General features: G+C 50.3%; 1 protein-coding gene across 4 annotated transcripts in view; it reads right to left on the bottom strand.

The window, feature by feature from the left end:
* ETV5 (ETS variant transcription factor 5) overlaps positions 1-22,611 on the bottom strand; it is a 37,733-nt gene extending 15,122 nt beyond the window's left edge. For 2 of the 4 annotated variants that reach the window (XM_077826915.1, XM_077826917.1), the window contains exons 1-7: positions 22,529-22,611; positions 20,142-20,290; positions 19,912-19,999; positions 19,744-19,791; positions 19,588-19,638; positions 5,255-5,384; positions 4,033-4,320 (exon numbers count right to left, since the gene is read on the bottom strand). In XM_077826915.1, coding sequence (XP_077683041.1) covers positions 4,033-4,320; positions 5,255-5,384; positions 19,588-19,638; positions 19,744-19,791; positions 19,912-19,999; positions 20,142-20,186 — 650 coding nt within the window. In that variant the 5' untranslated portion in view covers positions 20,187-20,290; positions 22,529-22,611. The remainder of the gene's footprint in view (positions 1-4,032; positions 4,321-5,254; positions 5,385-19,587; positions 19,639-19,743; positions 19,792-19,911; positions 20,000-20,141; positions 20,291-22,528) is intronic. The other 2 variants (XM_077826916.1, XM_077826918.1) reach the window with 2 other exon arrangements.
* Between the last annotated feature and the right edge of the window lie 1,101 nt (positions 22,612-23,712).

The following is a 23,712-nucleotide window of genomic DNA, read 5'->3' on the forward strand; positions in this document are numbered from 1 at the left end:
GGGACGTTTGCCATCTTTGTGGGTGTGGCATTCGGAGCAAGTCAGTTCAGTCCCCCTTGGCCAGGCCATCGCGACTTGCTCCTTGGCCCAGAGCCCGCTTACCAGCTATTGGTAAACAAGGCCTCACCTGCATCAAGGAAATTCACACAGACGAGGGCCCACTTGGCTGTGACCTTACAGCAGGCGTGCGAGACAAATACCTGCCTCCAAGGGGACCAGGGAGTCCTGTTCCTACCCCTTGGAGAACCCATGGACAGGGGACAGAGAGAGAAGAGCCCCAGGATGTTCTGCTCCTGCGCTGTCACACAGCTTGGACTGAGGAGCTGGCAATTATATAACGCTGAATCCATTCCAACCTGCGAAAGCCAAGTGGCCTCTAATCTGCCTCTGGGGCTGGGATTAAGCATTTAACTCTCTGGCGTGGCATGGGCCTCAGAGCTCTCATGGATGCTCAAGGTGGCAGAGATCAGCCTGGGCCCTCGCAGAACACAGCCCATCTGAGGCACCTCTAGCCAAGTGACCTGCTGCTGAACCTTGTTGCACATCCTTCCGGGATCCTTAACGCTCAGGTTAAGGAAGCCACTGAAAGGTGCCCAGGCGTGTGCCAGCGGCAGGCACAAGTTACAATTTGCTGTACCCAGGCAGCGGGGTATGCTGGGGAACCCTCAGCTGGTGCCAGCAGGGGAGGAGATTGGGATGTGAAAGGCATCCTTCCCTATTTGTAATGCTCCAAAGGCTGAGTGTTGTGACTTGGGAGAGATGTGGACAGGAGCCCAGCCCAGCCCCCATCCCACAAGTCACTGCTCAACATCTCAGCACCTTGAAAGGCTATCTCTAATCAGTTCCTTTCCCAAGCACCAAGGCCCCTGGGACCTTTGTAACTGGATCCTTTGCAGCTGACGGGCCTGGATTACTTCACTTCCGATGGGTGCCCCTCTAACCTTTCAGCCTGAAACTCTAGCACTGTGGTGGTATGGCCTCTGCAGGAAGAGGCACTTCCGGACGGGCACGAGCCAGTAGCCCAAGCATTGCTGTCAGGTTGTCTGGAGCTCACAGCCCTGGGGGCTGCAAGGCGACCTCAGATGCTAGTGCCATTCACTAGGGCTTTTTTGGAGAGGGTGCGGGGAAGCAAGGGGAGAAAGATGAGAGCAGAGATATCCAGGGAGGTGGGCTCAGCTTTTGAAGCCCAGTGTTGACTTGTGTTCCTATGGTTTCCACTTGTGCAGATTAGGGAAGCATTTCAGATCTCATCCTGCTTAAAATAAAGCATAGCCAACTTTGTGCACTGACCTTCATTTGACTATAGCCCCCGCCCGCCCGCCCTGCCTGCTCCTCTGTGCGATCCCACAGCTGAGACAGAAAACAAAGCACCTGTTTACAGAGGCAGAAATAGGGAAACCTGACAGACAGACTAGCTCCATTTGTAGTGAACCAGCCCCTCTCTTTCTACTCCCCCATTATTTCAGCAGATCCCATCTTTAAAGAATTCTCCGCCATGCACGTCCGTGACACTTCGGAGGGAATAAATCAATGGCGCAACTAACTCAGACTAAGGAATACAGATGAGGATACAGACTTCCTGCCCCCTGAACTAGGCAAAAGCGCATCTAGGCCTTTTAAAGCAATCTACCTACCTAGATTCTGGCAGCACCAGCTTAAGAAAAAGGACATGAACAAACAGTGAACAAACTGCTGAAACTAGGTTGAACCCAGATGCTTTTTTTGCACATCTTTTTCACTGTAGCTGGTCTTGTGTGTGCAGATATATTCCACTTAGCTCTCTCTGGGAAACTGGAGATGGGTGACTTTGATGGAATAAGACGGATACACAGCTTGGCAAGAGTCAAGCAGAGTAACTGATAAAATTCGGCATCAGGCTGAAAGGTAGAACTAAGTGGGTTGTCACGGTGCTCTCCAGCAATGGACTGAGTAGAGACAATGTGGAGCAGTGTCAGACACACAGCAATGGGAAGGTTTACAAGCACTTGGGAGGCTATGGTTAAAATACACAGAACACTCCCAACAAACTGCAGAAGTGCAATAGAAGCAACACAATAATCTGAGGTCAAGCAAGGGCGACTGTCAAGTGATTTCCAGACAGGAGGGAATGACTACATCGACAGATGAGCGAGCGGTACTGCAGAGAGGGGCTTTGCATTGTGGTCTGCGGTGCTGGAAAGTTGGGGTGAGGTGGAAAAAAATATGTTGGGAATATTGCCTTGTTTTGCAGAACCCACAAATATTCTTAGCACGTCACCCCCAAAACTCTGATCCGGTACTTGAACCAGGATGGAGGATGTTCAGCCAAGAATTTTGGCAAGGCTGTGTGAACAGGGCGGCAGGGTGCTGGCTCCACTAGAGGATGTTCTCAAGGAGGAAGAAAGCATCTGAGATTCTTGCAGGAAGTGACAAATGTTGCAACAAGCCCGTTTAAAAAAAAAAAAAGAAAATCCAGGCTCTGGAGTTTTCATACGTGCATTAAACTTCGAACAGGAACAGAAACAGTACAATTCACCAAAAAAACCAGAAGTCACCTACTTGGCTCTGTGAAGGGAGAAGTCACATGGCAAAAGCTGAAGGTAATTATCGGAATTGACTCAGGCAGATTAGCCCTCAGCTTGAGTCAGTACTATATTAGTGTACGGGCAGCACACTAAAAACGTTCTAAAGGAACTGGTGAATTCTGAGGAAAGCAATACAATGCAAGGTTTGGAGAACAATTTTTCCTTGGTCTTAAGAGACTGGGATGTATTCAGTCTAGAGAAGAGATGGGCAGGGGGTCAAGATACCCAAAGTATCTACAGATACGTGAAAGGCATGTTCTCAAGAGGAGAATCAATTAATACCATCAGTAAGTGAAGACAGAAGCAATGTGGGAAAGGATAGCAGACAGAACCTATCACCTCTATAAAATCAGTTCAAATCCCACCCAGGGTCTTTGTGATCCAAAGAACTGGCTGCTCCATTTCCTAAGTCAAATTAGTTTAGTGGTCCTAGACCAAGTGCTGTTTGACTAGCTTCTACAACAAAACCCACAACTGGTACTGAGCGGCACATTTACTGCAGTATCAGTCTGAAGAGCAATACGGGCAGACACACCGACCAAACCGCTCATCCCTAGAGGAAGTCCCCACCCCGCACACAGCCAGATAGGAGTTTGAGAAAAATTACAGGGGATGGGGGAGAAGGGCAGTCAGTGCCATCACGGCTAATACTGTCTCTCTTCTGGGAAGAGCCCAGACAGTCTCCAAGGCTGCTGACCTGCGTCTTTTCAAAAGAAAAGAGCTCGGAGAAAAATTCGCAGAGATCCAAGTAATTGGTGTAAACTACAGCAAAGGAAGTTTCCAATATTAACATTGATCATTTAGGCAATGGAGCAAACTGCCGGAAGAGCCCTCTAGCCACGGATCGAAGACAAACCCGAGACAGGATTCTCCAGTGTTCTGTGAAGGCAAAGGAAGGCGTTCCAGAAGTGAGCCGTTGAATTGGAGTCAGAGGTAACCCTGTTTTCTCTTTGGGAGGACAAGGCAGCCCCCGGGCTCACTCTCTGTCAGTAGGGGGAAAAGGGGAGAAAGTTGCCTAATGTTCAACACTGAAAAAGGTGATATACTTGACAAGTGTACTGTTACAAGCCAGCTGCCCCAGCTTACAATAACCCTGTGGTTCCAGGGCTGGAGAAGGAAAGTTAGCAACTATGCTGCAGGTACAGCAATGCCCCCTAGAAAACTATTTCCTCACCCCAACACATGGTGTGAGACCAAGAGATGACCCATCCCTGCCAATAGTAGGGGGGGATGGGGGGGCGGAGGGGGAGAAGAGAGAGCGACTGAGGGCAGAAGGCTTCAGCAGTGTTACTGAGCATGCTCAGCACAAGCCAAGCAACAAGAGAGTGGGGGTGGGGAGAAGCATGTGACCCCGTGTGTCTCCTCTGGTCAAACGAGCAAAACCAATGAGGAAAGAACGTTCAGAACACAAGACACCAGGTCTCTTGCCGTGCATGTGCCATGTGACAAAGCAAACCTGGCTCATTACCTGTGCTCCACTGGATACTGGTTTTCAGGCATCATCTTTGGCATGTGCATGGGCTGATGAGGTGGCTGGGGCACAGCGAACGTTTGCTGCCTTGGCTCCTGGAGAGCGTGCGGGGCAGACGCCGGGGGAGCCCCCCGCAGTGGGCCTGCCGGGGCAACATGGACAGCGGTCTGCACTGATGCAGTGGGTGGAGGGTGAGGAAGCGAGGAACTCTGCTGGACAGGGGACACGGGGGTGGCAGGTGGGGTTAATGGCTTGAACCCAGCAGGGGGCTTCCTATCATAGGCACTGTGAACAGAAGATGGAGAGGACCATGATGTAGTGAGTACGGCATTCACGCAGCTTTCACCCCACTACTCAGAACAGCCCAGACTTGCTTGCATTTCCTGGTTGTGAGGCAGCAACAGTGCTAACGCAGCCCAATCTGCTAGCAGCCCCAAGGGAATCTTTGTACTTCACATGAGTGACAGACAAGCTGCGTCACAGGGACCTGCTTTAACACTTGCCGCACGTTTTCCTCAAAGATAATTTTAGCTTCCACTCATTAAAAGTAAGAGAATAACTTGTCGTATTTCCCCCCCGCCTCCTTCAGGCCTGTTTTCAGTGTATTTTGCAGGAGCTAGCTGTGACCTGCTTGATGGACCAACCTCTGCTGATCGATACTAGTAGTTAACATACAGCTGAGCATCACCTAGTGCTCACTAGCAGTTAGACAGCACTATGCGTTCGAGAGCCGTGTAGATTTCGTTTCCAGAGAAATGAGCATTCTGAAGAAGCCTGCACGCACAGCGCTGTCCAGGATTGCTGCAGACCTTTGGATGTCTCAACAACTGCCTTGGTGCACGTTAACGTACGAGAGCCCTAAAGAAACATCTCTTGGAAGCTGATCCTGCCCATTTGCGTATTTAGGGTTGTTTTTCCAGGTTAAATCAGCAATTGTAAACAGTGCTCATGGAAACACAAGGAAGTCTGATGCTCTGTGCAGCTTGGCATTGCCCTCACTTCCATGAGCTCAGGAATTTAATCAGTAAGAAGCTAGCTCTCATAGTGAGTGCGCTTAAAAATCTCCCCTCCCACTAAGCCTGGAGGGGTTTTCATGAGCATCACAGAGGTGATAACATCCGTCTCAGATGGATTCTCCAGCATCTGGTTTCCATGCCTCCCAGTCCCCAGGCCACCCCCACCTTCTGTGGCCCTGGGGACGAATCCCAGTTCTACCTACCAGTAGCTGTAGGGGCACTTGTCTCCATAGTTAGCGCAGAGAGCCTGGTCACGGCTACAAGAGGACAACTCGGAAGAAGGGCTGTGGAGCTCCCGCTTGATCTTTGTCGGAGGTGGGGCGTGAAGTACCACTAAAATCAGAAGAGGGAAAGAAGTGATTAACTTGCATCACAGCTTCTCAGTCTCCATACTTGGGACTATTGCTGCAATCCGCTGGCATGGGTTTCAGCGAGTGTGGAGCCATGCGGGAGAAGGAAACGGATGGATACTTCCAACGCTTAACTGCACGCACGAATGAGTGCGCAACACAATCCTTTTTAAGAGCAGACTCTAATTTTACTCCCCTTTATGCTTAAAATCTGAAATTTCAGCCAATGTTTTATGACAGTAACGTATGATTACCACGTACCGTTTGGGAGACGGGGCTTACATTCACACACTGCCTTTTATCACAGAGGATCCTTCGCAAATGACCTGCTTACTGCACCACTGGAACTCAGCCTCCCCCGGACTATAGGGCAGCCAGCCAGCCAGGCAGAAACTGTTCACAGCATATTGCCCAGTAGCAGAGGTAGGGAGTTTTGGCCAGGCACCGAGGCTGGCCCCATACTTTAAAGGAGCAGGCCTTGGTATCTTAGTGCTTTCAGATAGCAGACAGGCCTCTTGGCTGTAATCTGTTCTATCAAGGACATAAAAATCCACACCCGCTTCCTATAGCCTAAGCACATCCTCGAAAGCCAGGAGCTTCCTGATGGAGCACAGTCTGGCACAGGAGGGCCAAGAATCAACGCTCTGTTTTTTGCACAGAAAGCGACCCTCACCACCATCATTGCGGTCCAAACTCTACTTAGTAACTGCAAGCAGATCTGCCTTCCACTGCCTCGGAACACAGGGGGGCCAGGACCCCCAAGAGGGGACATACAAGCTAGCAGAGGGGGATGAGCCTGTTCTCGGCAAGGAGGCAGCACAGCCGTGCCATTCAGAGCTGGACTCTTAGGGGCCAGCCAACAGACTCTCAGTCACCTGTGGAGGAGGATGTAGGAATACAGGCTGCATCCGTCTCCCGCAAAGGGAAAATCATTTGTCAGAGTGATCTGGGACTTGTGCTGCTTCAGCTACAGATAGGAGCTTGGGAAGGAGAGCGGAGGGGACTTTAATAGGATGCTGGCCCTTTAAGAGAAGCTTCAGGCCCAGCACAGCCTGTTCCTGATTTCCACCAGAAAGTGGGTTGGATAGCAAGGGATTCTCGGAAAGGCAGGACCCTGTGAGGTAAGTAAGCTTCTTGCTCAGTCTGAAGAAGCCGGCTGCAAAGCAAGATCTGGTTGTGCATCATGAGTGGGGAGGAGGGGGTTACCCGCTGAGCAAGGGACTGGAGGACCTCAGTGCAGAAGCTGGAGCCCCAATCCATACAGTTCACCCAGCACAAGCAAGTGCGCCATGGCACCACACCCCAAGGAGCAAGAGAGCAATGCAGAAGCAAGGCAGGAGCCCCCCCACCAGCCACAGCCAGAGGAGACTGACCTGGAACAGCGGGAGGGCAGTATTTATTCCCCGTATGGGGCGGCATGGGGCATCTAGTCGGGAGCCAGTCTCTCCCCCTGTCCTGGTATCACTGACCTCTAGGAGTGGGGGGAGGGGTCACAGTTCTTTAATACGAGACCAGCAGAATTGCCGCAGCACTGAGAAACAACAGTGACAATCCTGCAAGCGGGTCTCTTTAGCGGCTCCCCGCGACCACCACGCCACAGGAAACGACTTCACTTTTCCCGCTCTGCAGGGAGCTAGAGTGCCACTGAAATGGTAGAACAAGAGCTCTGGCCTGACCCCACCAGCAGGACTGTCTGCTCCAGTAACGGGCCCCGACTGTCTTCACTGGACTGCCACCAGCCCTAGAGACAAACCAGGTGGGGGAATCAGGCTGGAAAAATCCAACAGGTTTCCCTGCGGGTAGTGGGGCAACTGGATGAGGCTCTCTGGCCTGTATCATGCAGGAGCTCAGACTAGGTTATAAGAGTCCTTCTGGCCTTTGCAGCTATGAAAAGCTGGGTGAGATTTTCCCTGTGTCTTTTAAAAGGAAGTGGGCCATTCACTGGGTGAAACGTCAGTCAGTCAAACTTAGCCCCTGCACAGAAAATGCAGAGACTAAGGCCAGGTCTACACTAAACCTGCTATGCGTGAAAAATCCACACACCCCCAGCTACTAGTTAAGCCCATTAACCCTCCACCCCCGTCGGTGTAGATAGTGCTAGGTTGACAGAAAAATTCTCTCTGGGGCAGTGGTTTAACTATAGCCACTGTGGTTGTAGGGAGTGGCTGCACTGAAGCACTAAAACTGTCACTGTTGCAATTTAAGTGTAGACAGCCACCTTCCACTATCGGCTGATATTTGGCATAGCTCTGGGAAGAAGGGAAAAGATCAACACAAGGATTCCTGCCCAGCAAGTGTGCAGAAGGGGGTGACAGAGTAACAGCCGTGTTAGTCTGTATTCGCAAAAAGAAAAGGAGTACTTGTGGCACCTTAGAGACTAACCAGTTTATTTGAGCATAAGCGTTCGTGAGCTACAGCTCACTTCATCGGATGCATACTGTGGAAACTGCAGAAGCTTCTGCAGTATGCATCCGATGAAGTGAGCTGTAGCTCACGAACGCTTATGCTCAAATAAACTGGTTAGTCTCTAAGGTGCCACAAGTCCTCCTTTTCTTTCTTCAGGAGGGGGTGGTCGCTCAGCCTTTGGGGGAGTCTACTGACTGCATGAAGAGAACTGCCACACAGCTCCCAGCTGGGGTAGGGGTAGAACATCACATGCTACTCTTCGGAGTTGGTGACTGGATTGTGCTTGCCTGCCGCGCTGTCCTTTTCCAGTAGGGAAGGGAGTTAAAAAACAGAGCAACCCCTCCCCCAGGCTCCATTTAACACAAATGATGGTGTTTGCTGGCTCTTTCTATGAGCAAGAAGGCAGCAGAGGGGGATCAGCAGCAGACATAATGGCAGCCTGCCAGAGGCTCAGATGTGCTATAACCACATCAGAATTAGTCTGGTGGTGCTTAGCATAATGCATGTTCCCATCTTGCAAAGCAAGGGCAGTTAGTGATCACTGGGGCAGGGGAGGAGCACAAAGAAAAAGGAAAGGCGGTGCAGAGCCTGCCCTCTGAGCGTATGTCTACACTACACACTAAGCCCAAGCCCCCCTTCTGTCCACACACAAATCAGTCTGATGCGGATCAGCAAGCACTCATGGCCCAGGTCCTAGGACCCTGCCGGGGGGAGGGGATCAGAGCTCAAGTGCTGCTGGGACTCAGGTCCAAGCCCTGTCAGTTTGCAGGGTGGACGCATGTCAAGCCGCAGATCCGAGTGAGAAGGTCTGAGTAGTGCAGTATGGACACCTTAGCACTGCTGAGACTCCCAGGTCCACCAGCTGTAAACCCAGGCTTGCAACGTAGCGTGAATGCTCAACAACTGGCTTGGAAACCCCTAGTACATACGCCCGGGTCCCATGGACCCGGGCTAAGTGTGCAGCACAGACAGACCCTGAAAGGGCAAAACATGGGCCTGGTGACTGTGCTGAGGGGGACGGGCCTGAGAGCTCACTGTAGGAGTGCCTTTAAAGAGGGCCTGTTGACATGATTGACAGTAAATTACACCTCAATTACAATACACCTCAGAGGCTACATGAAATGTCTGTTTAGTTATAAAGGACAAGGCTCCCGAGACACAGCAGGGAGCCAGCGCACAGACTAAGTGCAACGCAGTCCATAACTGCGTGGACACAGCAGAAACCTGCTAACCTGCAAGTGAACAAGACCCACTGAAAGACACGATGTTTGCAGATTAGCAGAACAAAAACTACAGAACTAATGCCTCAGCGCGCACCTGGGTTGTTTGTCCACCCAGCTGTTCAGCTGTACAACAGTCAGGTAAATATACTGTTACAGTTGGTCAGACATCATAATCCAAGCCCCCATTCCTAGAGTACTCTCGACTGAGAAGTGGGGAGATGCCACCACTGTGGGTGGGATTCCCAGTGCACAAAGCAGCGAAGGTTCACTTTACAGGGTCTCACCTCTATGTTTGGGAACGGTGTCAGGGCAGTCAAGAAACGACTATGAAGAGTTGCTTGCAGTAAAGTGACCATAAAGCCATTTAGACAGATCTGCTCTATGAAGAGCAACTTCACTGAGAATCCCCCTCTAGCTGGCTCTCAACCACTCGGCCTTACTGTCCAGATGGGAATTGAGTGTTTGTTGCCAGTCCTTAATTTGGATTCAAAGCCCTCAAAGCAATAGGCACTGACTTCTACTGGTGCTGGTGGGTGCTCGAACCCCCTGTCCCCGGCCCTGCCTTGACTCCATCCCTGCCCCCGCTCCCGCCCCCATTCCAACCCCTTCCCCAAAGTCCCCGCCCCAACTCCGACTCCTTCCCCAAATCCACACCCCAGCCCCGCCTCCTCTCCTGAGCACACCACATTCCCCCTCCTCCCTTGCTGTTTGGTGGCAGCAAGTGCTGGGAGGTAGGCGGAGGAGTGGGGATGTGGCACACTCAGGGGAGGAGGCAGAGGCGAGGTGGGGCAGGGAGCTTGGCTGCTGGTGGGTACAGAGCACCCACTAATTTTTCCCTGTGTGTGCTCCAGCCCCGGAGCACCCAGGGAGTCGGCACCTATCCTCAGAGCAACACAGAAAGATGCCATCCTACTCCTGAGAGAGAACAGGAAGACTCACCCCTGAACTCACCCCTTGACTCCTGAGGTCAAGAATATGGCAACACTTTTCAATGGGCAGCTTTGCCTGGAGTACAACCCCCAAACACACACCTCCTCCCAAGAGCCAGTTGGAGAGCCCAGCTTCTTGAGGAGATTTTACAGTAAGGAAGCTTTTCCTCCACGAGTGAACGGTGCACACACACATTCCCAGAAGCCTTCCATAGGGAAAGCACACAAGCAAACCCACCAGCAGATTGGCCCCTTCTGTGATCATGGACAAATACTTTGGAAGCCGTGAAGATAAAAAAAGCAAGAAGGACCCACGTGTTTTACAAGGACTGAGCTGCTCAAAACTTGGGGCAACTACAAGTTTTGACGCAGCACAGACACGGGTGGCTCCCATCTGATTCAATGAGGTCCCCTGGGTTTTGCTACATCATTACAATGACCGCTGAGCTCATGGGAGAGGGAATTCCCCTGATCAGGCATTGACAGTAGAGCTCTGGTCTCTGGAGCACTCCCTGCCCTCCGGCAGCGTGCTAGTCAATCTGCTCTCCCTTCCGACACCACTGGCCTGGAGGCAGTGGTTTGCTACAGAGCACAAGTCAGAAGGCAGAGTCCATGGCTGTAGAAATCCCAGGAATATAAAGTTTCAGATTATGGATTATCAAAGCCTTTGGAGTCATCTGGTTTTGGAACCTGCTTCCACAAGGCTCAACAGAACGGCACCTTGGGGTTTTGCAGACGGGCGGCCCCATATATTTAACCTTTCTTGTTTGCTGAAGTTGCAGCTATTTTAGCATTGATCAGGCTTAACAGGGCTGTGGCTCTGAAGATCCAGTGAGGCAGACCCAGCCACGTGCAGGCTCACCCTGGCGGTTGGGGAGCCAGCTGTCAAGCAGGGTCAGGAACCACTCACAGCTTGGTTTCAGATAGCTCAGCAGAGAAGTTAGTGCCCATTTGATAGCAGCCTTCAACTACCTGAAGAGGGGTTCCAAAGAGGATGGAGCTTCGCTGTTCTCAGTGGTGGCAGATGACAGAACAAGGAGCAATGGTCTCAAGTTGCAGTGGGGGAGGTCTAGGTTGGATATTAGGAAAAACTATTTCACTAGGAGGGTGGTGAAGCACTGGAATGGGTTACGTAGGGAGGTGGTGGAATCTCCATCCTTAGAGGTTTTTAAGGCCCAGCTTGACAAAGCCCTGGCTGGGGTGATTTAGTTGGGGTTGGTCCTACTTTGAGCAGGGGGTTGGACTAGATGACCTCCTGAGGTCCCTTCCAACCCTAATTTTCTGTGATTCTATTATGTGAAATCTGGTTTATTCTCAGTAGTTATATCTTCTGTTAGATATTTTAGAGATATTGACTCTATAGTAGGAGCCAGAAGAAACACTATCGGCCGGCTAGCATCTTCTCTGCAGGTCAAGATGCTCCTCATTCTGTTCCAGCTCTGGTAGCCAGAGAAGTGGCACAAAAAGTTGGGACTAATCCAGTTACTTTTACAGGATTTTTCCTCCCCACTGTACTTTGAAGCTGAAGTTTGTCAGCTGCTCTATATACTCTCTTTTTGGTTGGGGTGTGGTCTGCTGGGTGGGGGGAGGGTTTCATCTAATTCAGTAACTCGGCTTTGATCTTCTTACTTCAAAAGCTAGTAGCCAGAATGCAGTATCCCCTTTCTCCTTACTGAAACCAGCTCCAAGTTAGACAGCTAGAATTGCAGTGCGATGCCAGCATGCACCTAAACAGTCTCCACCTTCTTCACGGAGCTATCGCCACTGGCCAAAAGAAAGCAACCTGCAAAAGTCCCACCTCTCTCCCCATGGAAAGGGAGAAGGCAGAAGAGATCATCACAGCCGAGGCTTAATAGCTCCTGCATAACAGGACCCCAAGGATCCTGCTGATGGGGGACACAGGCCAGCCCTGTCCACTCCCCTGCAGAAGCAGAGCTGTCCCCACACCCCAGCCAAAGCTGTCCCTGGCTGGCTTAGCACTGGGGCAGCTGGAAGATGGTGGGCTGGGTATTGAATTCTGGGGTGTGGAATCGAGTAGTTTGGATGGTTGGGGAAGAGAGGCAGCACAAGTAGGGTTAAATGCATGAGAAATTAGGCAGCGTTCATTACTGTATGAAGCCAATAATTACAGCCTCACGTTAATTACTGCTCCTTTGGGAGAGGGCCCTGTGGGTCAAAGAGCCTGGAGGCACACATAACTCAGCAGTAACACAGTCGTGAGACAAATTCAAATGCCCACCCTGCTGGCCGTTTGAACTTGCAGATGAGTTTACAGAAATACTAAAAGCGACGTTAGTCAGATTAAGGTGGAATACAAAAATTCCACGCCCTTGAGTAGTTCAAAGGACAGTGTCCCTTTAAAACCTAAACCAGATCACTCCCAGTTCAGGCTGCCTCTGACATACTCACGAAGTCTGTTCACTATATATAATTTTTTAAACCAACTAATAAATGCTTAACCTAATTAATTTCTAAAAGCAGCCACTCTAGGCAAGGGAGGATGTCAGAGTTCTTTACCCAGTAGTGACTAAGCCTGGCTGTATTGTTCAATTAGAAGTGGAGTATTAGCTCTACACAGTCTCAATACATTCCCCCATATACTCCGAGAGACCAGCCCCGAACTAAGTGCTCCCAGCCTTCCTGGCTAGTTAGCTGCTCACCAAGTGCACCCAGGGCTAATGCTCCCAGCATGGAACGCCTCCCCCCCCCAATTGCTCAGCTGGTACTATGGGCCTCAGAGAAATCCTGAGAGAGGCTTCATAGCTAAGTCAGTCTGCAGTTCTCTCTCCAGTAAGGAATGGAGAGGAGGCAGCTTGGCTCCAGGCTCAGCTAATTAAGTTGGTCATCACTAGATTTTAAAAAAATTAAAAAATTGCCCAAGATCGGAGGGTGCCGCAGAATCCTTTACGGCGTGTAGACCTTGCCTTCCATTGGCCGTTCCTTCTCCTTCAGCAGACATGCAGGGACAGGCACTCACAACTGTGCCATTCGCTGGGGCAGGGAAGAGTGACTACTCTCCTGATCAATCCTTGCTTTAGTGAAAGCAGAGGCATTCAGCAATGCATGGTAGATTTACTGGGGCCCCTCTCTCTCATTAAGTGGCAGCCCTTCAGCATGTCTAGTGTTAATTCCCTCCCTTGGGGAGAAAGACTATCACACCCATTAAGCCTGGCCTTGCTGAGCAGCAGGGAAAGCAAAAGGAAACGTATTTTGGAGGTGCTCCAGCTGTCAATCACAGGCATGTTTCTCTCCAACAGCCTCTGTGTTGTTTGAGCGGGTTGTTTTTCCGCCAGCAGCACAATGGGGCCTGGTTATTCATTGAAAAAGTCTGCAAGCGGGCACCGCCCTCCATTCACAACCAATTTGGAACGCTCCATTCATTCAGAGACCAAAAAACAATCCCTCCCGCTCAGCGCTACCATTCAAGAAAAGGGAAACGACACTTAAGATCATAACAGAGACCAGCTGTCCACACAGAGAAGCCTGTGCTGTGCGCAACGTTTACATAAGGAATTCAAACACTGCAGGAATGGCCTGCACTGCACTGGGGAACTTGGCTTCTCGCAGCGTTCGCTCCAAACCAGCATGATTGCGCAACTCAGCTTGCGGCGAGGGCCGGAAATGCCTTTCGGCCAAAGGAGGAGGCAAGAAGTTAAACTTGGGCTCCTTTGTTCAAAACAGAACTGCTGGGTGCCAACGTCTGGGCGAGATTTCCCCGGCTGACTTGGGCAGTGGCCCACTCTGGGACCCCCCCCATTTCTCCTATTCACTGGGAGGGGAGAAGATCTGCCCCGCCACACCTCAGCAGCCCTGCTTTACTTCGGGGAGCTGCAATCAACTTAGAGAACTGCTGATCCTCACAAGGGACTCAGCATGCTCATGGCCAGCAGAGCTTAGATGCATTTTCGGGGTTCCAGGGTATGCGGAGAGGAGCATGAACTGCAGAGGTCCCTCCATGTATCAGAGGTGGAAAAAATAACCTTCAGCAGCTGCTTTTGGGGGATTGAGGCACATGGCAGGGGAGCGCTTGTTCTGACCGCCTCTCCTGGGCTGCATTGGAGCTGGACCCATGACACCCCCATGGCTAGCCTTGGAATGAGGCGCATTTCTGCCACAGCGCCGGCCAGGTCATGTCACACCAACTTGTGCTTCACTCCCCCTACGCAGCAGCAGGCTGGGCCCCAGTAAGAGAACGATCAGTGAGCTAACAACAAAAGTGATCATAGTCCATTATCGGCATCAGCACCGCTTCCCTGATGCGGAGCGGGCACACGCATGCGAACAGGCTTTCAACCTCTCAATTCTACTGCTCTCCACTGTAATTAGAAGCTGCAAAAGCCAGTGACTAGTCTAACTATAGAGAAGGTTAGAAAACGCATCTCCTCATACCATTATGGGGATGCACCCATGAATGTCGTACTGGCAGAATGGACCCCACAAGAGCTGTGCCATGTTTGAACTGGCCAGGTAAGCAATCTTCCGCTTCCAAGTTCTGCTCTTTCCTGGGGGCAGCACCAACACATTAGCCTAGGACAGACCCTCTGCCCCCCGACCAGTGAAGGGAACCTACCTGTCTGCCCAGCCTGGCTTTCACTACAGCATTTTATTACATTTCACACCGTCAGCCTGATGGTGCTTTTTCTGAGTCAGACCAGAAAACACCACTTTACCCCACGTGACCCATCAAACTCACGTTCCCTGCCTGTATACTCGGTGTTAGAGAGACCTAGTTTCAGCATCTTTCCACAAGGCTAAGTTTAGGTTATTTTAGAAAAAAAGAAAAATAGATTCTGGCATCCGACCCCATCGCCCCTCACTTAGCTCACCACAGTGCGCTAGTATTCTTGAGCGGATAAGAATCTGATTTGCGGTTGGAAAGGAAAAAAAGCAGATGTCTGCCAACTATGTCCTGCGTTGGTCCCTGCAGGAGGTCCAACTAGATCAGAGGCTCTCAACCTTTTCCGCACGTGGAGAAAAGGTTTGGGCCCCATAAAGAAAGGGTGAGTGGCAGCAACACCTCAGGACTACTCACAATCCCCAAGTTATGAACCCTGGGGCTAGATCTTAGGGACCTCTTCTGGCCTTAAAATAAAGGCTATAAAAGATTCAGGGCAAGAATCCCAACCCAATCCCTAGAGCTGATCCCATCTTGTCTCTTTGAGGAGTCCAGAGGGGTGCGGGGGAGGGGGAGGAGAGAGAACACCACTTTTCAAGCTCTAATTGAAGCCTTCAGCATAGCTCAGTTTCAGGTCAACCTTTTATTTTCTTTTACTTTCTCCACTTTACTGACTCTCCAGAGCGGGGAGAAAGAAGGAACAGGCATTCTCCTGTGCAAACAAAACAGACCAGGAGCCATTCATAAGGAAGTTCAAGGATACCTTCGGATTCAAATCCTTCTACTCTCCTCCACTTGCCTAACCCCTTTCAACCAGGTACTGACTTCGAAGGGATGCTGTTGACTCCAGTATGTGCCCAGATCTAGGTTCTGTAGAAACAAGTGAACCTTCCTTGCCATTTTTGCAACCAATATATTAAAGCAGTGACCACCGTATAATAAGACGGGCTGATTCCACCGATTTCAGCTGTCCAGGCTGAGAGAAACTCAAGTAAACAGCACGAGACTTGGGCATTTGTGGAGTGTCCAGCACCATGGTGCTCGCTTGTTTTATTCACGCATTTCCCCTGCTCTGTGCCTGTTCAGCCTTTATTTAATCCTCAGGGCGCTGCCATTCAGGGACATGCCTATGGGGGTCATACAGCACAGCATGGCAACAGAACACCAGCCTCCTGGCTTTCTTGGTTTTAACCACAAAACCATCTCTCCTCTGAAACGAAAGCAATCTGACTTTATTTGCTTTAATGACTTAAGGTGTTACTGGGGCCCGAGGGAGAAGCTTGCTTACAACGAACTCCGATGCTTAAAAGAACACCATAAACGTAACAGCCTGTTAGACAGCATGGCGCTGATCCTGCGGCAGCAGATCCCTGTGGAGCATCAATGAAGGTAGCAATTAGAGAGCTCACAGCAGGAATAGGACCTTAAAATACTTGCCTGCCTCAGACTAACCACCTGTCGAATGGGTATGAGTAGCCAGAGGTCACAGAGGAGTCCCATCTCTCTAGCCTTTGTTCCAACCACACACTGGAACTCCTGGCTCTGTGCACATCCACCCCCAGCCACTTCTGGGAGATGAATGTTACAGCTACAACTGGGAAAGGGTCTCAGTGAAAAGACTTCAGGAATTCAGCCTTTGATGCTGGAGACTGAAGGGAATTTTAGGTCCATGGCTCCCTTATCCCATGGAGAGCAGGGGATCATTTCTCCTCTACATTATAAGAGGATACAACTAGGCTTGGCAGAATTCCATTTTTGATTATTTATTTATTTCAGAGATGTTCATTTTTAAGCATTTTTTCCCAATATTTTGCTTTAAATTTTCAAAGTTCTGCAAAATGATAGATTTTAAGCTTTTTTTTTTTTCAAATGTTTGCAGCTGCAGGAAGTTATGGTGGGGGTCGGACTAATTATTTAATGACAGTAGACAGATTCAAAAAGTCAAAGTTTCATAACTGTTAAAATGCAAACTGTTCACGTCACATGTCAAAATATAAAAAGTCAATACCCTGAAAGAACACTACTGTTCTCAAGTAGCATTTTTCTTACTTTGCCACTTGGTAAATTTTGATCATCATCAGTGGACATATTTGTCCACCTGTGTGTTTGGTGGAAAAAATCAAGGTGTACCAACATTTGCCAATTAAAAAGCAAAATCCTTCCAAGCCTAGATACAACACATGATACAGTGACCCTTTCACCCAGAAGATTGTAAAACTCCAGTTTGCTCTTAAGCATGACCTTATAGAAAATCTTCAGAGGAACAGGTTTGATGAGATGATCTTGGTTACTGTGAAATTAACAGCAAAAACTGGTAGTCACTTCTCTTCCCAAAGCCTTCTCTACATTGTCAAACTTTTGGCAAGGTGCGACTGATGGGACTGACTTTACCCAGCCCTGAGAATGCCAGACAGAACGTTTGCCACAGAACTACGTACAGGGTGGGTCACCATGGGCACACTTTGTCCTCCAGAGAGGCATTTGTGGGGCCGGAAAAGACACCCAGCATTCTTGTGATGCGGTTTGTCAGTTCCACTTACAGTGGTTTGAGAGAGTATTATGTCATGTTATTGCATAACAGCAGGATGAAGCAAAACTGACTACACACAAAGCTCAGTCAAATCCCCTAAGGCCCCCCACCCAATCTCAACAATAGCAAATAAGGACAAATCTGTCATTTGTGTTGACAGTGTCCCTTTAAATCGTGCAGCAGCTGGGTTCAATGCCAAGACCGCATGTGCAATAGGAAACATGGACTTCGGTGTTCTTGCAGCAGTCTGCATCCACAGACATTACTAGGCACTGAAATCCAAGTGCTCTTTATGCTCCCCTTAGTACTTCTGGACCATTCAGCTTATAAAAGGAAAGCTACTGGAGTGCAAGACTACCGTCCTGCCCAGAAGACACTGCACACGGGTGCAGTCCAGACCCCACCATGAGTTTTTACAATATGTAATATTTGTAGCCCTCTTTACAGGCCGGTGAGGGATATTTTTATATATATATATAAAAAAAGCAAGCTACTGAGGTTTTAGCCCCAAAACAGCCTTTTGTCGCAAGTGCAAGTCTGTTCGGATTCCCAGCCAGCCCCCTTAGGGGAAAGTTCAGTTTTCTCCCTCCCATTTAGCAGGTGGGGGGAGGGAGAGGAGAGAAGAAAGCCAACAAGCCAGCACTGGCTGCTACCAGCCTTGCCGACAGTGTGATAGCACACCCCCAACTCACTGCTTCCTCTGCAGGTTTTGTGCCCCCCTCCCGCCATTTTCTCCTCCCCATCAGGCCACAGAAAGCCTGGCAGAACCCCAATGTGGGCTCAGGTCCTGCCGGTTGCCCAGAGTGCTGCTTGCAGGACTCTTCTTAAGGAGGTGGGAGGCAATTACATAGTTTCTCCAAACCTCTCACTTCAATTCAAGTTTAGGCACCAACGCAGCATGCTGCTCTGAGCACGCAGGCACAGGGAGACAGACTGTGGAGAGCACATAGTGTAGCCCCCTGCCTTCCACCACTTCTTCCTCCTCTACCCTTTGCATCAGGTGCTCTAGGTTCCAAGGGCAGGAGGATGAATTGCCTTAGCCTAAGAAAAATTATACAAATCCTTTTAGTGCTGCTACGCCATAAAGCCAAGATGTCGATTTGGAGTTACCTGGACAGCCACATTTCAACACAAACTCCTCTTTACGCCACTTGTTTCAGTTAAGTTATCTTCGGCAGAGGCAGGAAACATTTTAATCACCCAAGACACAGACAAGCCTCTTCAACCCGAAAGCTTAGGTCTCTCGGCTCACTCCGAAAACCCCAGCGACCAGGGGTGGTCATCTTGGCTCTCTAAACTTCTCAGGTTACACAGAAATAAGGCCGCGGAAAGGCACTTGAAAGAACCTCTGCCAAAAGAGTCACCCTCCCACACACACTGCAGTTTATACTGCTCCGGGCAAGAACTGGAAGGGCTGGGCTAGAATGTCAACACAGACCTGTGTTTCTGACTCCAGGCCTGCCTTTTATCTCCAGGCAGAGAGAGAAAGTAAAAAATGTTGGTTGTCTGGAGCAGTTTCATGGCAAACATCCCACTCGCTTAGAAGCAATCAAAGAGCAATAATTAACATGCATTTACTGTAGCATGAGATACTCTGCTGCATGCTGTGACAAAGTTTCAGCAAAGAATCTGTTCCACTGCAGGCTAAATTTGATTTCCTCTACGTTCTGTAGCAGTATGACTTAGTACAAAGGCCTATTAATAAAGACCAAGCTGGTATTTATGTTTGTAGTTAACAATCCAAGAACGTCCTGCTTTTATTTAGCCTCTAATGCCAGTATGGTCAGTCCAAAATACACACAGGGAGAACATACAGACACAAGCAGCTTGCTGCATATAAAGGGGGGAAATAGGAGCTCTAACTGGCTCAGGTGTTTTCTATCATCACTGTGACTAAGGAACAATTCTCTCTGATGCAATTCACAAGGGACTGCATTTTCATCAATCTTCTTTTAAACATGCCTGCTTGCCAGTGACTAATGCTCCGTGATGCTGCTCAGCACAGCTCAAGTTTCACCAGTCAGCTTCGCCCTTGACAGCCTCACTAGGCTACAACTAGAAAAGCTCCAAGGCCATCACAGAGAGATGTTAGCTACCCAAGTAGCACCGCACATGTGTTCCGATCAAATTGATTTTAAAAGCTATTTTATTATGGACAATCAATCCACGGGTGTTCAAAAGAATCCCAAGATCTGAGTTCCCAGGGAGCCCCACAGATGATAAAACTATCTTTACAGAGCTATCTAGTCAAGACAGAATACTTGGAAATATAGCCTAACCTCATCTTGAGGAACCAAAACCATGCAAGTCTGCATGCTACCTTCTTCTTAACCCTAGTGAGTTACATGAATTAGTGCAGAAAACAGCTATATTTACATTGTTGGTAATAAGGGAACAACTCAAAGCAGCATTGAATATTGCATAACATTGATCACATCAGAGAATCACAGCAAAACATACAAGCAGCTACGGGAGTTACTTACAGTTATCAGACGGAAAATCCGGGACAAACTGTTCATCATCAGGAACTTGGGCTGGAAAAAAAAAAAGGGGGGGGGGGTTGTAAAATAGTTTAGTTGCTCCAAATACACATGCATTAGAAAATGTGATATAGAAAAAGGGCAGAGATGAAGACTTGCCTTCAGCTAACCAAGCCTCCTGAAGCTGGCTGAGATCTTGGAATAGTTCTGGAACAGAAGAAAAAGAATTGTGTAAGACAGTTACAAAAAGGTTTGCCTTTTATGGAGAAAAGAGGTAGTAGTGACAACTTAAACTGAATCTTAATGAAGAGGGGGAGACTTAACTACCTTCAGAATCATGCGCCAGATCTGTGTCCAAAAACTTCCTTTTTCTGTCAGTCACTGGCCGGCCTCGACATTCCTCTGTGCAAGACTGCTGAAAGAGAGACCACATATTGCCATGAAGGACACAACAAGCTTACCAGAGACAGCACACGCTAGACAAAGGAAGAGAAATCTTAAGGTAAGAGAGATGAAGAACAAAAAGTGCTTGGGAGACAGAGACAAACAAGACTTACCCCTGGGACCATGAAAGGGACTTGCTGATCATAAAAGCCATCCATTGTGCTTCCAATATCTTTAGTATCCCCCTAAATGTTTTCAGCATTGAAGCCAATTTCAGAGAAAAAGGGTTTTCTTCAAAGTTCCTACTATGGCAGATTGAATGCTAAGGAACAAAAAAAAAGACGCAAAGCATCAAGACCTGCCTTTAAGCCTGAACAGACTTCCCCTTCTCTAATGGTATGGAAAGAACACTGCCTGCGAGCTTTAAGGATTAACTGCTGGGCTCAATTAACACACAACAAACACGCTATGTTTAAAGACTAATCCATTTACTCTCTGATATTTTCTCCCCTTGCCAATTAACTTGCTATGATTGATCATCTTCAGTCACAAGTTTCTCCTCTATAACCTAACTTCTTGCTTGAACAGAGAGGTCATAACCTTTAGTTTGTGATGTCACAGAGTTACTATGGAAACTGCTGTGACATCACTAATGATTGATTATGACCGCTTAAAAGCAAGCATATGGGCAAAGGCGTGGATTACAAGGGAGAGATCAAATTGCCCAGAGTACAAATATTTTCTCTCTACATGGCTAAAAGATAGCTATAAATAGCAACAAGTCCATGGAAAGTAAGTCCCAGTTTACTTAACAAATACGAAAGAGCTAATCTATCAAAAGAAAACAGAAAACAAAGTTTAACTCTTCTGGGTACTGTCAGAGAAAGAGGGAGAATACTTCTCTATGGGCCATTTTAAAATAATGAAAATCATTGTTTTAAGAAAAGCATTTGGCTTCCCAAGCCCCTCATATGTTTGAGAAGTTAAACACCCGGTAACAAAAAGAAAACGTTTCCAATATGTTTAGTTGACACTGAAGTCTACATGAAGTGGAAAATCACTACTCCCTCATGCTGTTGATGCAACTCTTCCCATTCCAGAAGCCAGACTGTTGTAAATTAATCAAAGAGCAACTTTCACTGCATTGCTTTTTGAAAACATTGAGTAGTTTTGGTGTGCAATGGAGTGCAGGACTGTTGTGCCGCTACATTTGCGGTAGATTTTTTAAAAAGCATCCAAGGGCATATAAGCCTTCCACTTCCCCTCTCCATAAACAGAGATGAGGAATTTAGTGTTTAAATATTTAGCATGAAGAGGAAAAATGCACACCACAAGTTTCATAACACCTAGGAGGGGAGGGACCTTTCCAGCTTCCCTATCCAAGCAGTATTGTGTGTTACAGACTAAAGCCTGCTCTTAAAATATCAGAGTCCTGCTCCAACACTCAGCAGTGCATGAAAGAATGCAAAGGAGACGCCTTGAGTCCAGAAATCCTTCCCAAGTAGTGGTTGGGTCCAGTTTTTCAATAACTGCAGCATTTTTAGAGGGCTCTAGACCTCGTGTATTTAACTGGGCCTGTAGTTAAGCCACTTCCTCGCCTGTTCCTTTCCCTGTGCCCCCAGGAAAGCTTTAACACAGTCAAACAATAAAATTAGCATCCCCTCCCCCACAACACAAATCTGGCTTTAGCTTTATGAATGGAAGAGGGAACAGCAGCAGGTAGAGTGTAACTGGATCCCCAGCGCAGGGCCCCATTCACAAAACAAGGCACACACTTCCCAGCTTTCCCCATTCATGAAACTCCTTCAGATGCGCCCCCCCGCCCCCACAGCCCTGGGAGAGACACTCAGCCCCCACCCCCGCAGTTTGAGGGGAACTCAATGCTCCACTCACAAATCGCCCATATTCGCATGGGGACGGGGCAACGAGGCTGCCCTCCGAGCAGCCGCAACCAAGCTTAGCCATTCCGTCCGGCAGCCCCCAGCTAGAGCAGGCTGCCGCGCGCCCCTACACTCCAGCCCCAGCCACCTGCTCCCGCCCCCCACATCCTGTGCACCTCAAAGCCTGCCCACCCCCTACACCCCATGAACCTCACATCCACCACCTGCACGGCGACACTAACCCCGCCTGCGCACCCTCCTGTACCCCAAACATGCATACCCCTGGCACCCCCAAACGGATGTCTCGGATGCTAGGTACCCCCAGCGCCAACCGCCTGCACCCCCAAGTTCTCCGCCTGCACCCCCACACCCCGCGCGCCCCCGCCTGCACTTCCCACCCCCTGGTCCCCCAAACCCCTGGCGCCCCTCGCCTGCATGGGCACCCCATTCCCGCGCCCCTCCTCCGGCACCCCCAATCCCCACCTGCGCTCCCCTAAGCCCCGCGTGCCCCTCGCCTGCACCCCAATCCCTCTCGCTCCTCCCAAGCCCTGTGCGCCCCCTCCTGCGCCCCCATACCCGCGCGCCCTCCACCTCTTGCGCCAGCCCGAGCCCCGTGCGCCCCACGGCCGCGCAGCCCCCTCCCCCAGGAACGCTGCAGCCTCCCCCCGACCCGCGCTCACCGTGTCCCGTAGCCCCTCGCAGCCGCCGCGGAGTCGCCTGGAGCTGGAGTCTTTGGGCTGCCAGAGCCCAAGCGGCCCCCGAGCCCGCCCCTCCCTCCCCATTGGCCCACAGCCCCTCCAGGAGTCGTCAATCACTGCTTGTTTACCCTTTCCACCGCCCAATGGTGCGTGTCGCTACGGCGCCTGCCATTCTGATTGGTCTCAGTGGCCCAGCAGCACGTTCTGCGCCCGCCTTCACCCAGCACTAATGTACATAATTTATTCTCTGGGGAGTGCCAGCCAATCGGCGCAGCCTAATTTGCATAATGATTGCAAGGACGTTTTTCATTCATAAAAAAAGCGTCCTAAGGGGGAGGCTGAGTGAGGGAAGGATTTAAAGAGACAGCGCCTCTCTGAGCGACCAGGCTCCCACCGGGAGCGCGGCCCCCGTGCCCAGGCAGTCTCGGGTTTACAATGGCGCCATAGAGCCAGGCCTATGCTCAGAAGGGGCCCCAGCCTCATCCACTTGCTCTGCACCCCGAGACCCCGCTGGCTCCCCCCACCCCTTGCTTCTCTTGGCTTGCCCGCCAGCCGGCCAAGGGCTCCTCTCCGCCCCATGGCCCCACCCTCTGGCTCCTCTCTGCCCCCTGGCCAGGCCCCAGTGCACCTCCGGCTCCGGGCAGTGTCTGCTTCCCACCACTGGTGGGCCCTGCCTCTCTCCCCGAAGCTGAGCCACCTGGGACTGGTGCAGAAACCTGGCCAGTCTCAGCCAGGTGGGGAGGGATGTTGGGGTGGGCTTGGCTGGGCCCCTCCAGGGAAGTGGGTCCTGAGGGAGCCTGGCTAGGGCAAGCCCTGGCCACTCCTGAGGGGACGGAGCGATTCCTGGCCCCTGGCTCAGCCCTGGCTGCGCTGCTGGCTCAGCCCAGCAGACACAGTCACCTCCCAGGAGGGCCGGTGAGTGAGGCAGGGCTTGGGGGAGGGAGCCTCTGGGGGATCTGGGGTGGTGCTGGGCTGTGAGGGAGCGGGGTAGATGTGTGTGTTGGGGCAATAGGAAGTGGGGGTTCTGTGTGGGGTGCTGGGCAGTTGTGGTGGGGTTATGGGGTGTGGGGTGCTGGGCATTTGTGGCAGGGTTGGGGGGGCACTGGGCGTAGTGGGTCCTGGGGGCCTCTTGCTATAGGGAGTTGGGGGTATTTGTTGGGTGGCGG

The sequence above is a fragment of the Eretmochelys imbricata genome, chromosome 9 (genome assembly GCF_965152235.1).
Source record: "Eretmochelys imbricata isolate rEreImb1 chromosome 9, rEreImb1.hap1, whole genome shotgun sequence".
NCBI classification, from domain to species: Eukaryota; Metazoa; Chordata; order Testudines; family Cheloniidae; genus Eretmochelys; species Eretmochelys imbricata.